Raw genomic sequence first — 14,807 nt, 5'->3', positions numbered from 1 at the left:
ATACAAAGATCCAGGATCCAGGTGATTCATGGATCGGCGAAAAAGCCCACGACCACAGAGCGATCGAGCGTCGCCGTCCCAGATTCTCGCGGACCGATTCCGCGAACAGAAAACCTTTCCAGTCTGGATATCCGTTCTTGCATCAATATTTAATCGTGGCTAACAAGATGGCGGCGGTATGCACGCCACCCAGATGGGCTATAAAAGCTACGAGGAGGGCCCGGGTAATAGTTAACTCGCGTTCAAGGCACATCCTTGTGCGCTGGTTGCCGGTGTTAGTGCGTCTATGTAGCGACGACAGCTCGCAGGAGCGAACGAGCCAAAGAAAATGGGAGATCGAGAGAGAGAGAGAGAGAGAGAGAGAGAGAGAGAGAGAGAGAGAGAGAGAGAGAAAGATTCGTGAAGCCTACGAGCTGTGCGCGAGCAGTGTCGGGCACGATTTCCAAAGGTGGAACGAAGCAGGGAAGAGCAAATAGATAGGCCCGTGGCTGCGCGGAGGCCTGAGAATTGTCAATCGAAGGTGCCAAGAAACGAGAGAATGTCCCGAGGCGCGGCTTCACAAACATCCTTCTTCTGCTCGAACGTTTCTCGACTACATAGAACCTCGGACGTGTCCTCGACACTTGCCAACGATCTTGGTACCCTGGCTCGATCGCTACCGGGAAACGAATTCATCCATTTACTCTCCAAAGATGGTGCCTGATTATCCGTCCCGTTCGATATAGCATCGACGTTGTACGAGGAATTAAATGTCACCCTGTAGCCCGGGTGATAACCCACTAAATCGAGACAAAATTTTATGCCGGTTAAGAGAACTTGAGGAATTAGCAGGTCTTTGTGGTTGGTCAGATATATATAAAATGTACTGCAAACGACTGTAACGGGGATCAGCAAAATCTCATTCTGTCTGCATCTACCTATCGTTACCGTTTTCGTTACAATTTATTAGATCGTACCGTGCAATTGCATTTCATTCTCGGTTAATACCCACAGTACGAATTCAGAATGGTGTCTCAAGCTGGCGAACGGTTCGGTAAAATAAATGAAAGCTGAGGATATGATCAAACATTAGCAAAAAGATGATCGTGTCGTTTGTACACGCTCGTGTTGCCTAACAACGCCAAGCAAACATTGCGAAACGAACTATTAGGGGCTAACGTGTTCTACCTAATATTTTCCAACTCTTGTATCAGCATCGTTTTGTTTATGTGGCTACAGGCAAGACTGCGAACGTATATTTTCGAGCGAGGGTGTACTAAGGGATGATTTGTGAGACCTACGAGTGGTAATTTTTCGAAGGGGCCATTGTTTCGTCGTCGACAGCTTTTACCGGGGCATCGACGTTTACTTTTTATCGGCTACTTGAAGAGAGTTGCCAATATTAAGACATCCACCGAGGCGTTCGGTCGTTTGCGCCGCAAGTGGAAACCGATCGGCGAATTTCCAACACGGTGGGTAGCCATTGTTCGTTACGGTGTTTCTCGGAAGGTCACCAGACCTGCCGACTATTCTCCATGGTCTCCGACCTCGACCTCGCTCATTCCAATTATAACCGTTACGATTTCCAAAATTTTATAGGCTGCCTCGAAGAAATAAAACCGGCCCGGCCCGACCAGGCCATCCTGTTCGTACAAGACAGAGCTAAAAAGCATGTTGCACTCACCTGGAACCTTCCGTGTAGGTATCCACTCTCGCGTTTATCGATTGTTTATCAGTCGAATAAGTTCGTATGCAAAAGCGTCTACAAACAAAGATCACGTGCGAAAAATTAATTATAAAAGTTGTCCAGCTGGGTTTATCGCAAGCGTTATATGTAGACTGCGGATCTCATGCATTCATAGCAAAATGGAGTAAACGAAACATAGAATTAATTTAATTAATTGTCTAATATTCTTTGTTTCATCACTACTGTTCTGCATTTTAGGAATTTTTAAAAGAAACGTAAAGAACAAGCGAAGATCTCTTTAAATTAAGTTTTGTTCAAAATTAGTGGATAGTTTATAGTCAGAATAGTTTATTAAGAAGCACAAGATTGTATTATATAGGATTATATAAGCATACGTATTATGTTATATAAAATGATATAAGAACGAAGAGGGAGGGGGGACAATAACTAATAACAATAAATAAATAATTCTCTCCTCCACTTCCGACGGTGTTCGCATCCGGCGAAAATCGACCGTTCAACGACCACATCGTGCATTACACATTCTCGCAGCGTGCGACTCTCCCATTCCGACTTAATTATTGCAATATCGCTAATGCCTCCCCGACATTCTTTTCCATTTTGTACGTGGCTCACGTTGTTATCAATTTCGCATAGAACGCTTGTAATTATGCCGGGGCCTCGAGAACCGGCAGAGGGCACGTGAAGAGCAACGTGCACGGCGGGCGCACGTGTTTCCTGCGCGTCCGCCCGTATGCCCAGAACCGTAATCGAAAAATTGTCGCAGGAAAGCCGAAGTAGCCGTGAGGGCACCGACTTTCGTCGCATTACGGAATCCCCAAGCCCATTAGCCCCGACTACAGGCTACGGAGGATTAACCAGGGTCTTGGGAATTAATCCTTGGGCCCTAACCGTTTGCGACCGCTCGTAAACGGCCAATACCGATTTCGCATTATCTCGATCTAGAAATCCGAAGAAGTTTCCGTGCAATAACACTGTCTCGAAGCTGCGTATATTAGGTCATCGCATAAATCAAGTTGTTCTTTGACAAGGTCGGAAAATAATGTTGGTGTTCAACATTCAACTTCAACCGTAGTTACTCATTTGTCAGTTTAAACTTGACTTTATTAATCGGAGGTATTCGGTAGAAATTTTTGTCCACGAGCAGCAAGTTTATTCTAGACGTATGTGCAACGACAAGACTTAAGTGCGACTCGATCGAAAGACCACTGGTGAATTATGGGGGATCAAGATGAATCATAATCGTAAAATTGAAGCACGAAATAATTCACGGCTTGATACAAATTGCTCTCGATCTGGCGAGTCTTGCCGAGGATGAAGAGCAGAGTCGTTTCCTGGGTCCGGGTCGATATTTGCGCGGCCGGTCGAACCGAGCGAAATCGTAAATCGCAGGAGTAAATCGCGCATCGTCCGTGGCGTGCAATTATCTCGCGGTTGGTCCGCGAGGTCACCGATGGGCGTACCTTAACGGCGGCTCGGCTCGTTCGCCGCGTAGATCCATATACCCTTATAAAGGATCACGTTTGTAAATCATAAAATTCGCAGTTTCACACGGTCCCGACTTCGGCCGGCCCTTCGCCTCTTTCGCTTCGGTGGAGGAGTAGTAGGATGAGAACAAGGAGGGTGAAGAGGAGGACTGGGGAGAAGGAGGAGAGCCCTCTCCGCGGGCTGCAATTACCTGCAATTTGTACTACGAGCACCGTATGCGCCATCTTGCCTGTATATGTGACGTGGAGCGCATGCAGATGCAAGCGGGAGGACGAGGCGAAACTGGAAGTGGAGAGAAGCTGCGCGGAGAAAAACAAGAACCGAAAGAAGAAACGAGAGCGATCCAGAGAGAGAGAGAGAGAGAGAGAGAGAGAGAGAGAGAGAGAGAGAGAGAGAGAGAGAGAGAGAGAGAGAGAGAGAGAGAGGGATTGTTGAAGGGGTTGTAGAAGTTGGACGCCGATCGGTCGAATAGTTGCTCGGATATCACGGAAATAACGCCGTTTCCGTCTCAATTAGCCGCGATCCTTCTCGCGCAACCTTTCCTCTTCATTTTCCACGTTCCTCGAGCGTCTTTACGAGCGGTTTTCAGGTTTTTCTGCAGCCTACACAGAATGTCTTCAGCGGCCACAAAGATGGCGTCACCGCGGAATGGCCAATACGTGACTCGAACCGCGCGGAACGTATAATAATGAGTTTATTGCGCGTTCGAATAGTAGAATAAGTGAGACGGACTATGAAAATCCAGTTGCGCAAGTGCGTGTAAAATTTAATAGAAGCGCTGTCCTGTCTTGACACTAAAACTACCGCTACCGTGCTTCCATGGAACATTATTAAATAAATCTCTTACCCAAGCCCATGCGAAAACAAAAATTACACAATTTCTGAATAAATCCAACCTTGTAATAGTTTTATACAGTAAAACCTTTATATTCATTAATTGCAGAGTTCAATTCATTGAACGCACAGAATATTGTCTCTAGAGCTACGTAAGACACAGCCTGTCCTAGTATTCGAAATTCGAAGGTGTAGGAAATGTCTATTCTTTGTCTTCTTGGAATTTTTATGCGCCTACTTTATCGTGAAATTGTTCTCGGAAATCTAGATCGGAGACCGCAGGGAGCAAAGTAAAGAGGATGATGCACGCTAAAGGGATCCCGAAGCTGCCGAGGAAGAAGAGGAGAATGAAAAGAGCAAGAATGGTTGTATCTAGCGAAACCGACAGGGACGAGTCTTATTACTGACGGGATCAAACAGCCGTTGGAGTGTTAACTGCCCATGCTCGCCAACAGAACCGAACGGGCGCCGAAACCTGTGGTTTAATACCATTTGCCAGTAGGCACGCTCGCCTCCTCCACCCCTGCGAACCCGCTGACTTCCTTTCACGAGGCATCGGCTAAAATGGAGGTAGGCGATGCTCGAAACGCTTGCCATTATTGCTGCATAGACCGCGGAACTGTAGCGTCCTGTTCCTCCAAAAAAATTTGCGAACGCAACCCCCAATGAAACGCAATTTCAGTTGATTTGCAACCCTCCAATGGTACCCTGGAGTTCACCATTTTTTCGTCCAGTCTCGTCCAGTCTCTTATTTTTGAGCAAAATTTTCTGAATACCTATTTTCGCAAAATAATTTTAAATATGATGCTTCTACAATTTCTTTGAAAAATTCTCAGGAGAGATCCGTATCAATTTCTTTAAATTTGTTCGCGAAAATTTTTCAGTCCATCTAGGATCTAGATCATCGCTTCGTAGAAATTATAGCTTCCCAACGTTCGCGCTTGAAACACAGCTGCGCTTGAAAATGTTTATACCAGAAGTAGTCAAGTCAAAGAGTATGCTGAATAAGAAAAAGCCCTAAACGGGATACGAGTCAAAAATATTGGGAAACTACGGTCCAAGTTTTTCGATTTGTGAAATGTCAAAAATGTTATTGATGTTTAATGTCTGGTTGCAGAAGCAGATTCCTGATCATACACATCTAAGAAGCAGGGGGCGTTCACTGGAGTCTTCCATTTTTCGTTTCCAGAGCCGGCAGTTTTTTTGTCGCTCGTGTTTCCTCGGTCGAAGCGCGAATTTTTATCGAGAGATCTTACGGAGGGCGAAGGGAGGTGTCGTGACGATCTCAAAGAAGAATCTTTCGTAGCATAGTATCGCGGCGAGCGATCGCAGCAATCATGCTCAATTACCGGCGACCTTATGCCACCATATCCTTCCGATGGAACACGACACGGCAATGAAAACACGACAAAGGGAAATCGCGATCTCTTCGACCATTTATTTATTATACGGAACGGGCTCATTAGAAACGCACAAAGGGAATCACCGAGGAATACGTGCGCATGCATAAACATTGGAAAACGCGTAAAATAAGATTACCGCGAAGAACGTTCTGCCGAGTCCGACGATTAGCGAAAATGGACTAATTAAAAGATGCGCTCTATCGATATCGGGCAACGCAGCAGTCAACGAATCTGAAGCTTCGATTCGCAGATGCTCGGTTGGAACAACTCGTACAACCGTGAAATGGTGTTCGTCAACCGGGAATTTCCCTATCGATCTCCCTGCAAATTAGCAACCATGTGGACAACAAGAAACACAGATATGGAAAATCAGATAAGCCGGTGATTCTTATCGGCCGATGTCTGCCTTGAATAATGGATTCCCACGCGATCGGAAGAATCGACGGAACAATCATCCATCAAAAATGAGCAGCGGGGTACGTCCCGTCGCATCGGCAGGCTAAGTGTATGGTTAGTGCACGCACGCCTGGGACGCAGGTATCGCGAGCAGATAGGCCAGGTCAGAACGGAAGCAGGAACATGGGTCGAACGAGGGAAATCCCCTGCAAGAACGCATCGAAAATCTCTCGGTCTGGTCGCGCACAGGGGTCGTTATCCGATAGGGTGGGCGAAAGAGTGAGATCTGTCCGCGAGAGGGGTAACGGGAAGGTGGTGGGAGAGAGAGCTGATCGGGTAGCCAGGGATATGAACCGTTTGGGGGGGACGAAGAGGGAGGTGTCGGGATGGGCGTGGCTATTAGGAGCCGCCTTTCGCGACCGATACGCGCTGTCGGGCGACGGCGTTGGCGTGTCAGAGCCCCGCCCACCTTCTCAGCCGCGTAACTATCCGCTCTCGACCTGTCCGCGGGGCTCTATCGAATCGCGCGAGCTTGGTGGTGGGGATGACGAAGAAGTCGGAACGGCCGAGCGTCAGATCGCAAGGGGACGCGAGTGTGCGCGCGTCAGCTCCGTCTTCAGTCGTTCGTACGTCGTTGTTTACCATCGCTAATCAGTTATCAGAGTTCCATTTCGCAAAGGGATCCTCTCCGGCCGGTGATCGACGAGACAATGTCGATCGGGGCTCCGTCGACCGCGTGAACCCCGGGGGCACAGAACCGCATCTCGATCCTCGTCGTCGTCGTCCTCGATCCTGATTCCTCTACATCTTAGCGCCCCTCCCTCTCGGCTCGGCCTCGAGGCTCGGCTCACCCCCTGCCCCACTCCTGCCAGTAATCCGCCCTTCCTTCCTTCCTTCCTACCTGGCAGCCAGCCTGCCTGCCTGCCTTCCTTCCTTCTTCCCTGAAGAATCAGTCCCTCTCGGTATCGCGGTGTGCGCGCATTACCATCGTATCGAACACACGCGTGCGCGCCTTCTCCTGTCTTCTCTGGTTCTCGCGATTCGCGAGCGCTCTCTTCTACCACCTTTTCACCTTCGTCGTGTCCCCTCTGTGTGCTGGCTATCTCTACCCTCTGCTGTATTGTGTATCCGCCACCAAAAGGAATCCACTCGGTAGCGTGCATGCCAGCCATCGGACCGCCGCGTGTGCCTCTCCTCGCGCGTTCACGGTGACAGAACGTGGAAAATTAAATCGGTGATCAACTAACTTGTGACAAGTGGATCACATTGAATCGCAACCACCATATCGGAAAGACATGGACACACGAAGCCGGTAATCAGTGGTTGATCTCTATCGATGATACGCGATAATATACTCCAACGCATTTCTCACCGATAACGAACCAACGATCGAATCAATTTCCGATCACAGACGCGGCGGACCGTTTTCTCGACGGTTCTGTGAGAACAAGTGAATTGTTGCACGAACGCCGGGACTTTGTCGTTCGTGCTGTCCAGCCCGAAGCCAACAGCCTTCTCTGTCTCCGCGACTGTTACTCTATCGTTGTTTGTTCAACGGTCGCGATCGTACGCGAACGTTTTGGCAGCGTGTTCCGCTGCAGGGGTGTCTCTCGTGTCGTGGCGACCGCTTTCGCGGTAAAACAGCCAAAATTCGGGTGAAGAACAGAGAACCGCTGCCATCCTACGCGATGGAAATGAGCGATGAATACCAGGACATGGGCAACCCCGGCGGAGGGGTGGCGATGGCCAACATGCCCATCGCCCATCACCGACACACGCCAGACAGCCCCATGGTGAGTGACTTTTTTCCCTTCTACCCCATAGACCGCAGATTTCCGACGATTCGCACTGTCCGTTTGGAAAAAGCTCGATACAGGATCTATTTTACTGTTTGCCCGGATTTTTTAATTGAATTTCGAGCCAATTTACACTATTCGTTTAAAGGAAATTTGAAACGGGATTCGTTTTATTCGTTGCCGGGATTTTTCAATTGAATTTGCCAAATACCAAGTTGTAGTATTCGCCTAATAGATATACGATGGAGCACGTTTTATTCGTTACTAGATTTCTGAAATTGAACTTCGCGGGTAATTAACTGTTTCGAGCACTAGGATTTACCGCCAGTGCACCGAATCTGCGGTCTATGATATTTTTACAAATTATATTTGTCTATAGTAGAATAATAGACGTTTTAACATAAAGTACCTATACATATATTCGCGATTGCGTTGTGAAAGCGATTTTAAACTTTTTCGGGATAGTGTAGTTTATCTATCGTAGCTTGTTTCGTTCAAGGCAGAAGAAAAAAAGGTTTATAATGTCCCTAAAGAATTTTAGAGCAGTTAAAACCAGTTGCGACGTTTTGCTTTCATTTTGTAAATAAATCGTGGCCGCTGTCTGCGGTTGATATCGATTGATTCGAGCCACGAATCTTGTATACAAACACCGCGTTTCGAGGCCACCGTTTTGCGTTCGCTCTACGCGAAGAAACACGGGGTATAATAATATTAATAACTTCGGCTTTATTGCATATCGCGGAATGTTGTGCTCGTAATAGGAATAGTAGAAAGTTCAACCCCTCATGTCCCGGAGCTGCACATGAAACTGTCGTTTTAATAATAATGCTGGTACATACAAACGGAGCGCTCTCTGTCGTTATGAATTTAATAGCTGCGATAAACTTGTATATGTACTTAACATACGTGTCGCTTGGGCATTTTGGAGTGCGTAGATCAAACATGGTGGCGAGAGTAATAGATACTGTCCACAATTATCAGTAATATATGCTATAATTTCTTTTTAAATTAATTATTCACGTTTCGTGCACTGTTCGAGAAATTATTGCACGCGAAGTTGATTAAATTTGCAGAATTAAGTGAGACGAAACACGTCACTCGATTCAAGAGAAAAATTTTATTAGTACTGAATAAATATTAGCACGGCATCGTAATATATATACAATTAAAAATAAAATCGAAAATACAAATGCCAAATTGATAAATGCAAAATGAAGCAAAACCGAATCGGGTTGAGTCACATTGGAAATAGCGTAGCGTGCAATGACGAGTTCTCAGTTTCGCTAAAAACTGCGAGAATCGATGAAATTACGCGCGGATAGAAGAACGACGTGTCCTGTTTACACATTTTTGTTGTCACTGGAGATAGAAACGAAATGCTGCGGCATGTCAGAAGGGCAGCAGAGTTTACAAATACAGCGCTCTCGTCGCATAGTTGGATACATCGTTTTTATCTCCATACATCTTGTCCCACGAGTTTTATGCACGTGCCTAACCGTTCTTGATATAAAAGTCACATTCGGCTTGTTTATTATTCTCGGATAAAAATTTCACATTAACCAACAGGCTCTTCGACCGCGATGCTCGAGCTCTGAAAAACGAGCAACATTAGTTCGGCAAATCCATTCGCCGTAATAGTAAACACAAAATGCTGTGAACATTGCTTACTATGCTCGAGTACGGTAATCTTTACGTATACTTATACGAAACAGTATTAAAACATAGGGGATGGCACACGCTTAAATAGGATTGACGAGTTAACTCGTTTCATAGAGACCGGTTTTATATTTTACAATTATTGAAACTATAAAGATTCATTTATGAAAAATAGTGGAATAAATTTCCTTGCCCAAGCATTTATCATATTGAAAATGACCGACAATCTCGATAAATTTATGGTTGCCATTTTTGTAAGGCAATATTTACCTAATACTGTTAACGCTTGGTAGGTTTAGTGTTAAATAGACCCTACAGGCTGTGATTGTGACTAGGTTTATTCCAACTCGCGCTAAAAATTACCACAGATACCATCATTTCTTCTCAATTTTCAGAATACTAATTTTATTCGTATCTAATGAATCGCTAGAAATTTTTCAATTCCACTTTTACCCTGTATCAAATATTCTGTGTTCCATGAAATTTTCAGAGTAGAAACAGCTTCGAGTGTAAAGAGCTGATATCGAAGGAATCTCATATCTATGAATTATTTTCTCTTTGAAGGATGATTAGGGGATGATTGGGGGATGGTGGGCGGGGAGGGGAGCAGATTTTTGGCGGATCCTAGATCGCAGCGGTTCGGTGGCCAAGAATAACGATATCCTTGGTAGGGGGTATCGGGATATAAAGTTACAGCGAATAAAAAGACATCGGTCGTTCTCCCAGCAGAATTAGCAGTGTTGTTGTTGGCACGTTTGTCCGCGGTCGATTTAGTCTTGAACGACACCCTTTGACGACAGCGTTGGCCCGTCTCTCTCGTTGCTATCCTCGTTCCAGTGACATTAACTCTCGTGTTGTTCCTTGTAATGGCAGTCCCGCGACTGGTCAGCAGGATCGGAGAATCTGTTGGCCGATTTAGAACGGTCACGATACAACAGTACGTACCTATCTCTGCACTCTCGTTCGAGCGGGTTCGTGGTCTCGGTGCGACTGAAATATTCTCGATTCCGTGACGTCACCAATACCCATGAACAGTCGTGTGACGTCACGGGTCTATTAGCGACAAACAGAAGGCCGATATCGCGGTCGGGTTGTATTCTTATTTTCCTCTAGGCTGCTGACGTCATCCGAAAAATATGCAAAACCCGCTGTTTGCGCTGCCGGGGCCCGAGGTGTCGATCGGCAAGCCGGTTCCGATGAAAATAATCACTTTGTGTGGGAATAAGCGAGGATTTCCAAAGTAGCGCGTCGTTCTCGACGTATTCTTCGATGCTCTTTTTTCATGCTTCGTTTCGGCAATTTTCTGTAGCAAGACACGCAAGACCAAGTTTTAATTTTCATACGCTATAAATACATTTCAAGTTCATTTAAAAATAATTCTGCGCTTTCTATTAAATGTTGTAGTGTTTTACTCTAGCCCCATTTCAATCTCCGGTCTAGCCTGCACACGTTGAACGTAGATATCAGGTCAGCGTTCAAAGTTCAAGGTACTTCTTCGTTCTTCTTTTCGCGTTTCTTACAACTTCACCACAAGACGTAGATACAAATGATTTTTCCTCGAATCGAAGCTGAATCGATTTCTAAAACGCAAGCGACTGTATCTATCGCTCAACATTTCTCTCGCGAATTTTTGTTTTCAAAGCAGTGGATTCCCTTTTCCAGGGGATTCTCGTTTTCCCCCGGTTCTCTTCTCAATCGTTCGTTGGGAGGTTTCCGGCAGTGTCGAAAAAGTTTCCGAATAACAATAACCCGTAGCTCTCGTATCCGTGCTCTCGAGCGCCTATTCCCCGCTAATAGATCATTCGGCCGAGATCCAGGAAGCGTCGCGCTTTCGATCCTTGCTTCGATATGTCCGTTCTAAAAATACGCATCGATACGCGACAGCCCGTTCCACGGGAGAGCCCCGGTATATTTAACAAATTTTACGTAACGGCCTCGGTGTCCGCGGGGCCGTCGAATTCTCGGTGCCTCGCGGGCCGATCCGCGCGAAAAGGAAAAAGTCGCTCGGCGCTCTCCGAGCGATAATAGCAGCGTAAACAACGCAGATAAGAGCGGGTTAACGAGGGTGTCGCCCAGGAGGATCCTCTTGGAAGCCAACGACTCGGAGGGGTGCGGCTTGGGTGCCGTGAGAGAGGTGTAAACACGAGATCTTCGCCTCTCCTCTTCTCTCTTTGACTCTCTTCTCCTCGGAGCGCTTGTTGCACTCTATTGCATTCTATCGCACTCTATTGCGTTCTCAAGTATTTGCACGCAGGGTCGCGCCGCGAAAGTAGCGAAACGAGAGGAACGATTGCTCCTGGCAGGCAGCTTCTACTACGTTTTATGGCGTGCGCGAAGTCCTTTTGTTCAGTTCCTGTCAAGATTGTTCCACCTGGAAATTGATAAAAAAAAAAGATCTCGTTCATCTATTTATCGAATCTAAAAAATTGAAATCTTCATTTTGGGTAGAACGAGCGAGCTTCTGTTGTTGTTAAATTCCTGTCGAGATTGTTTTTCTACCTAGACGTTCATTAACGCTAAACCTACCGAGCCTTAAAAGTAACTGGTACATGTGTCTTATGAAAATTACGAGCCTGAATTTATTCGGATTTTGTGCGGTTCGCATTATTATATAATACATGCTCCACCAAATATATTTACTTGGTCATTTTCCACGTAAACATCTTTGTAATTTCAGTAATTGTGAAATAAAAAATCTGGAACCAGTCATTTTGTCTGGCGGTGGTAAGTTTAGTGTTAAAATGAGAATGCTTGGATCTCAGGGTTAGTTTTAAAATTGTCTGTAAAGATTGAACTTTTGATTTTGGCAGAACGAGGGAGATCCTGCTCCGCTTTCTGCTTCGAGATCTTTTCAACGAAGTCATTCTGTTCAACCAGAAAACAAGAGTTCCGTTTCTTTTCTGTGTCCTGAACCACCATAACTACTGCTCTAATCTTATCTTCGATTTTTGCCCACTGCTTGCCACTCTGAATCAATTCTAAATAACAGTCGGACGACGGCAGCAAATTCTTCCACAGTCTTTTCTCAGATAATCCTAAGAACATCTTCGACAGAAATTGTAAGGGGGCTTTGAAGTTGGGAAAGGCTTGATCGAAACAAGCGAAGAATATACGAAAAGAACCACTTCGGATCACTGATGTGCCTGTAAGAAAATGAAAATAGAGGAACAGACCAAGATCAAAGCGAGGAGTGTTTCTGCCAAGAGCAACATTTCGATTTCTATGCGTGATTAGAAGGGACAGTAGCGGTCTGAAATTTAGATTCCGATGAACCGAAGATTCCGAACTATTTCTAGGTAGAATATCTTTGACGGTAGTGAAAAAGTCTCGGAAGAGTCGGAAAATAAAGTAGAACTTCTCTTGTTCTACCGAAAGCGGCCTCACGATTTCTGTGCATGATTAGAACGAAAACCAGCGACGCAAGTATAAGATTTAAATGAATGATAGTTCATTAATGATAGTATTCCAGTTAATTGGGATCGGATAATTTCTTCCAATAAAGCCAAGAAAACTTACTGTCTCAACATTATTACATTCAAGTTTTTATTTCTGTTCTCCAGTATTTGTCCGAAACAAGCGGTCCCAATTAACCGGAATCCATTGTAATCGTTATTACGTGGGACACCACGGTCCTGCAGCTTATCTGAACAAACTCTCGCGAATTACTTCAATTTGTACAGACACGTACAAGTAATTTACTGCACAAGTGCAAGTGAATCATAAGAGACAGAAATTTGATTTAACTGAATCTTCTCTGTTCAATGTGATACTATGTTACGAGAATGAAGACGGGTAGAGAAAGATAGGCGAGCTCGGTGCAGCAAGTTTGCGAAAAGGGGGATAGAAAGGCAGAGCGATAAAAGTGTCTGCAGAAGGATAGAGACGGGTAGAAGGATGATGAGAGAGAGAGAGAGAGAGAGAGAGAGAGAGAGAGAGAGTGAGTGAGAGAGAAGTGGGGCGAGGGGTTAAGAACGGGTCGAACGTCGGTGAAACGATGTGCAGAGCGCGGCGCAAGGGCGGGGATTCCCCTTTCGGCCAATCGGATCGGCTAGCGAGTGCGCGCTCACTTGCGCTGCTGCTGGCAGAGCTGTTTCACCTGCAGACGCCATGTCGTGACGTCATGTCTCGTTACGCCGGGACCCAGGTAAGACGCGTGCATTGTCCCGGCAGTGCATCGAGCGCCACCCTGCAACGAGGGTGGCGCGCGTTCTTCCCCTCCTCAATCCCTCCATTCTTTCGAACTATTTTCACCAGCGAAACTAACTGCTCCGAATTTATTGACCACGTTCCTGATCAATCCTCTTTCGTTACACTGTCTTAATAACACCTTTGTCGTTCACACTTTCCTAGGAAAAAATTTATACTCTATTATGCAGCAATGTTTAATATCTGAAAAATAATACCAGAAGAAATGATCAACCCTTGTATCGATGGATACTTGGTTACTCGAGCACCCATTTGATACAGTCCCTTCTACAATTTTCTATATTTTTATAATAATCTCGCACGACTGGTCTGTCTATGTCTCTCTATGCAAAAAATCCTTGTAGAAAATATTCTTAAACATTGAAACTCTACGTATAATGATTGTCCACACTGGGGTTGGATTCACCCTTCAACGAAACGTCGAGGTCTTTCGTATTTACCGACAAATTTTCTGCACATTGATTGCAGCTGACACATCGCCGGATAATTGCGAGCACGAGACTTCTTTCACTCCATTTATATAACTTGAAAGAATTAATAATAAATTTTTTACGGTGTGTTTATAAGGCTCCCAGTCTGACACTTTGTAGTGCAATAAAACGGGACATCATCTCCGGAGTTAAATTACTGGGAGTGAACGGGATAGACAAGAACGGCGCGCAAGATGCGAATGACGTTATTTAAATTAGCCGCATAAATCCAGCAGGGGTGTGAGTAAAAAGTATGCCGCGGATGTCGAATGACACTGGCCGAAGATTCACCCATTATCGAGTTCTCCGGTTATTAAGTTGCATACATGTATGATAATTCGGCCGGTGTAAGCAGTATAATTGACCAATATAGCCAAGGTGTTGGCCGGGGTCCTCTAATTACCATTCCTACGTTTGAAACCATCTAATTACATCGGATACAAGGGGGTTTGATTAGGAGTTCGAAGCCGCGCCGCGTCGGCTCTCTCTCTTTCTCTTCGAGCAACAGAAGAAGAAGTAGAAGAAGAAGAAGAAGAACGCCCTTGACAGTGTCGAAGCGCACGGCTTCGAGTGCTCCACTGTTTCTTTTTCCAGTGTCTGCTCGTGCTATTCCCCATTATCCTGCCGGAGGTTGCGGGCCTAGCCCCGGCTCTTCTCTCTCTCTCTCTCTCTCTCTCTCTCTCTCTCTCTCTCTCTCTCTCTCTCTCTCTCTCTCTCTCTCTCTCTCTCTCTCTCTTCTCTCTCTCTCTCTCTCTCTCTCTCTCTCTCTCTCTCTCTCTCCTTCGAGGAGTTGCGAACTATTATTCGGCCGTTTTACGATAGCCCTATAAAAATCTCATAATTAGATTTCGAAGGTAATATCCTGCCCGGG

General features: G+C 45.7%; 2 protein-coding genes across 3 annotated transcripts in view; both read left to right on the top strand.

Moving 5' to 3' along the window:
• Tdg (Thymine DNA glycosylase) overlaps positions 1 to 14,807 on the top strand; it is a 614,020-nt gene that overhangs the window by 217,759 nt on the left and 381,454 nt on the right. The window lies entirely within an intron of this gene.
• Retn (retained) overlaps positions 6,388 to 14,807 on the top strand; it is a 194,842-nt gene continuing 186,422 nt past the window's right edge. For both annotated transcript variants that reach the window (XM_076784782.1, XM_076784781.1), the window contains exon 1: positions 6,388 to 7,601. In XM_076784782.1, the coding sequence (XP_076640897.1) occupies positions 7,497 to 7,601 (105 nt within the window). In that variant the 5' untranslated portion in view covers positions 6,388 to 7,496. The remainder of the gene's footprint in view (positions 7,602 to 14,807) is intronic.

Source organism: Halictus rubicundus, chromosome 3, assembly GCF_050948215.1.
Source record: "Halictus rubicundus isolate RS-2024b chromosome 3, iyHalRubi1_principal, whole genome shotgun sequence".
Classification (NCBI taxonomy): domain Eukaryota; kingdom Metazoa; phylum Arthropoda; class Insecta; order Hymenoptera; family Halictidae; genus Halictus; species Halictus rubicundus.
This window is presented reverse-complemented; position numbering and strand designations above follow the sequence as displayed.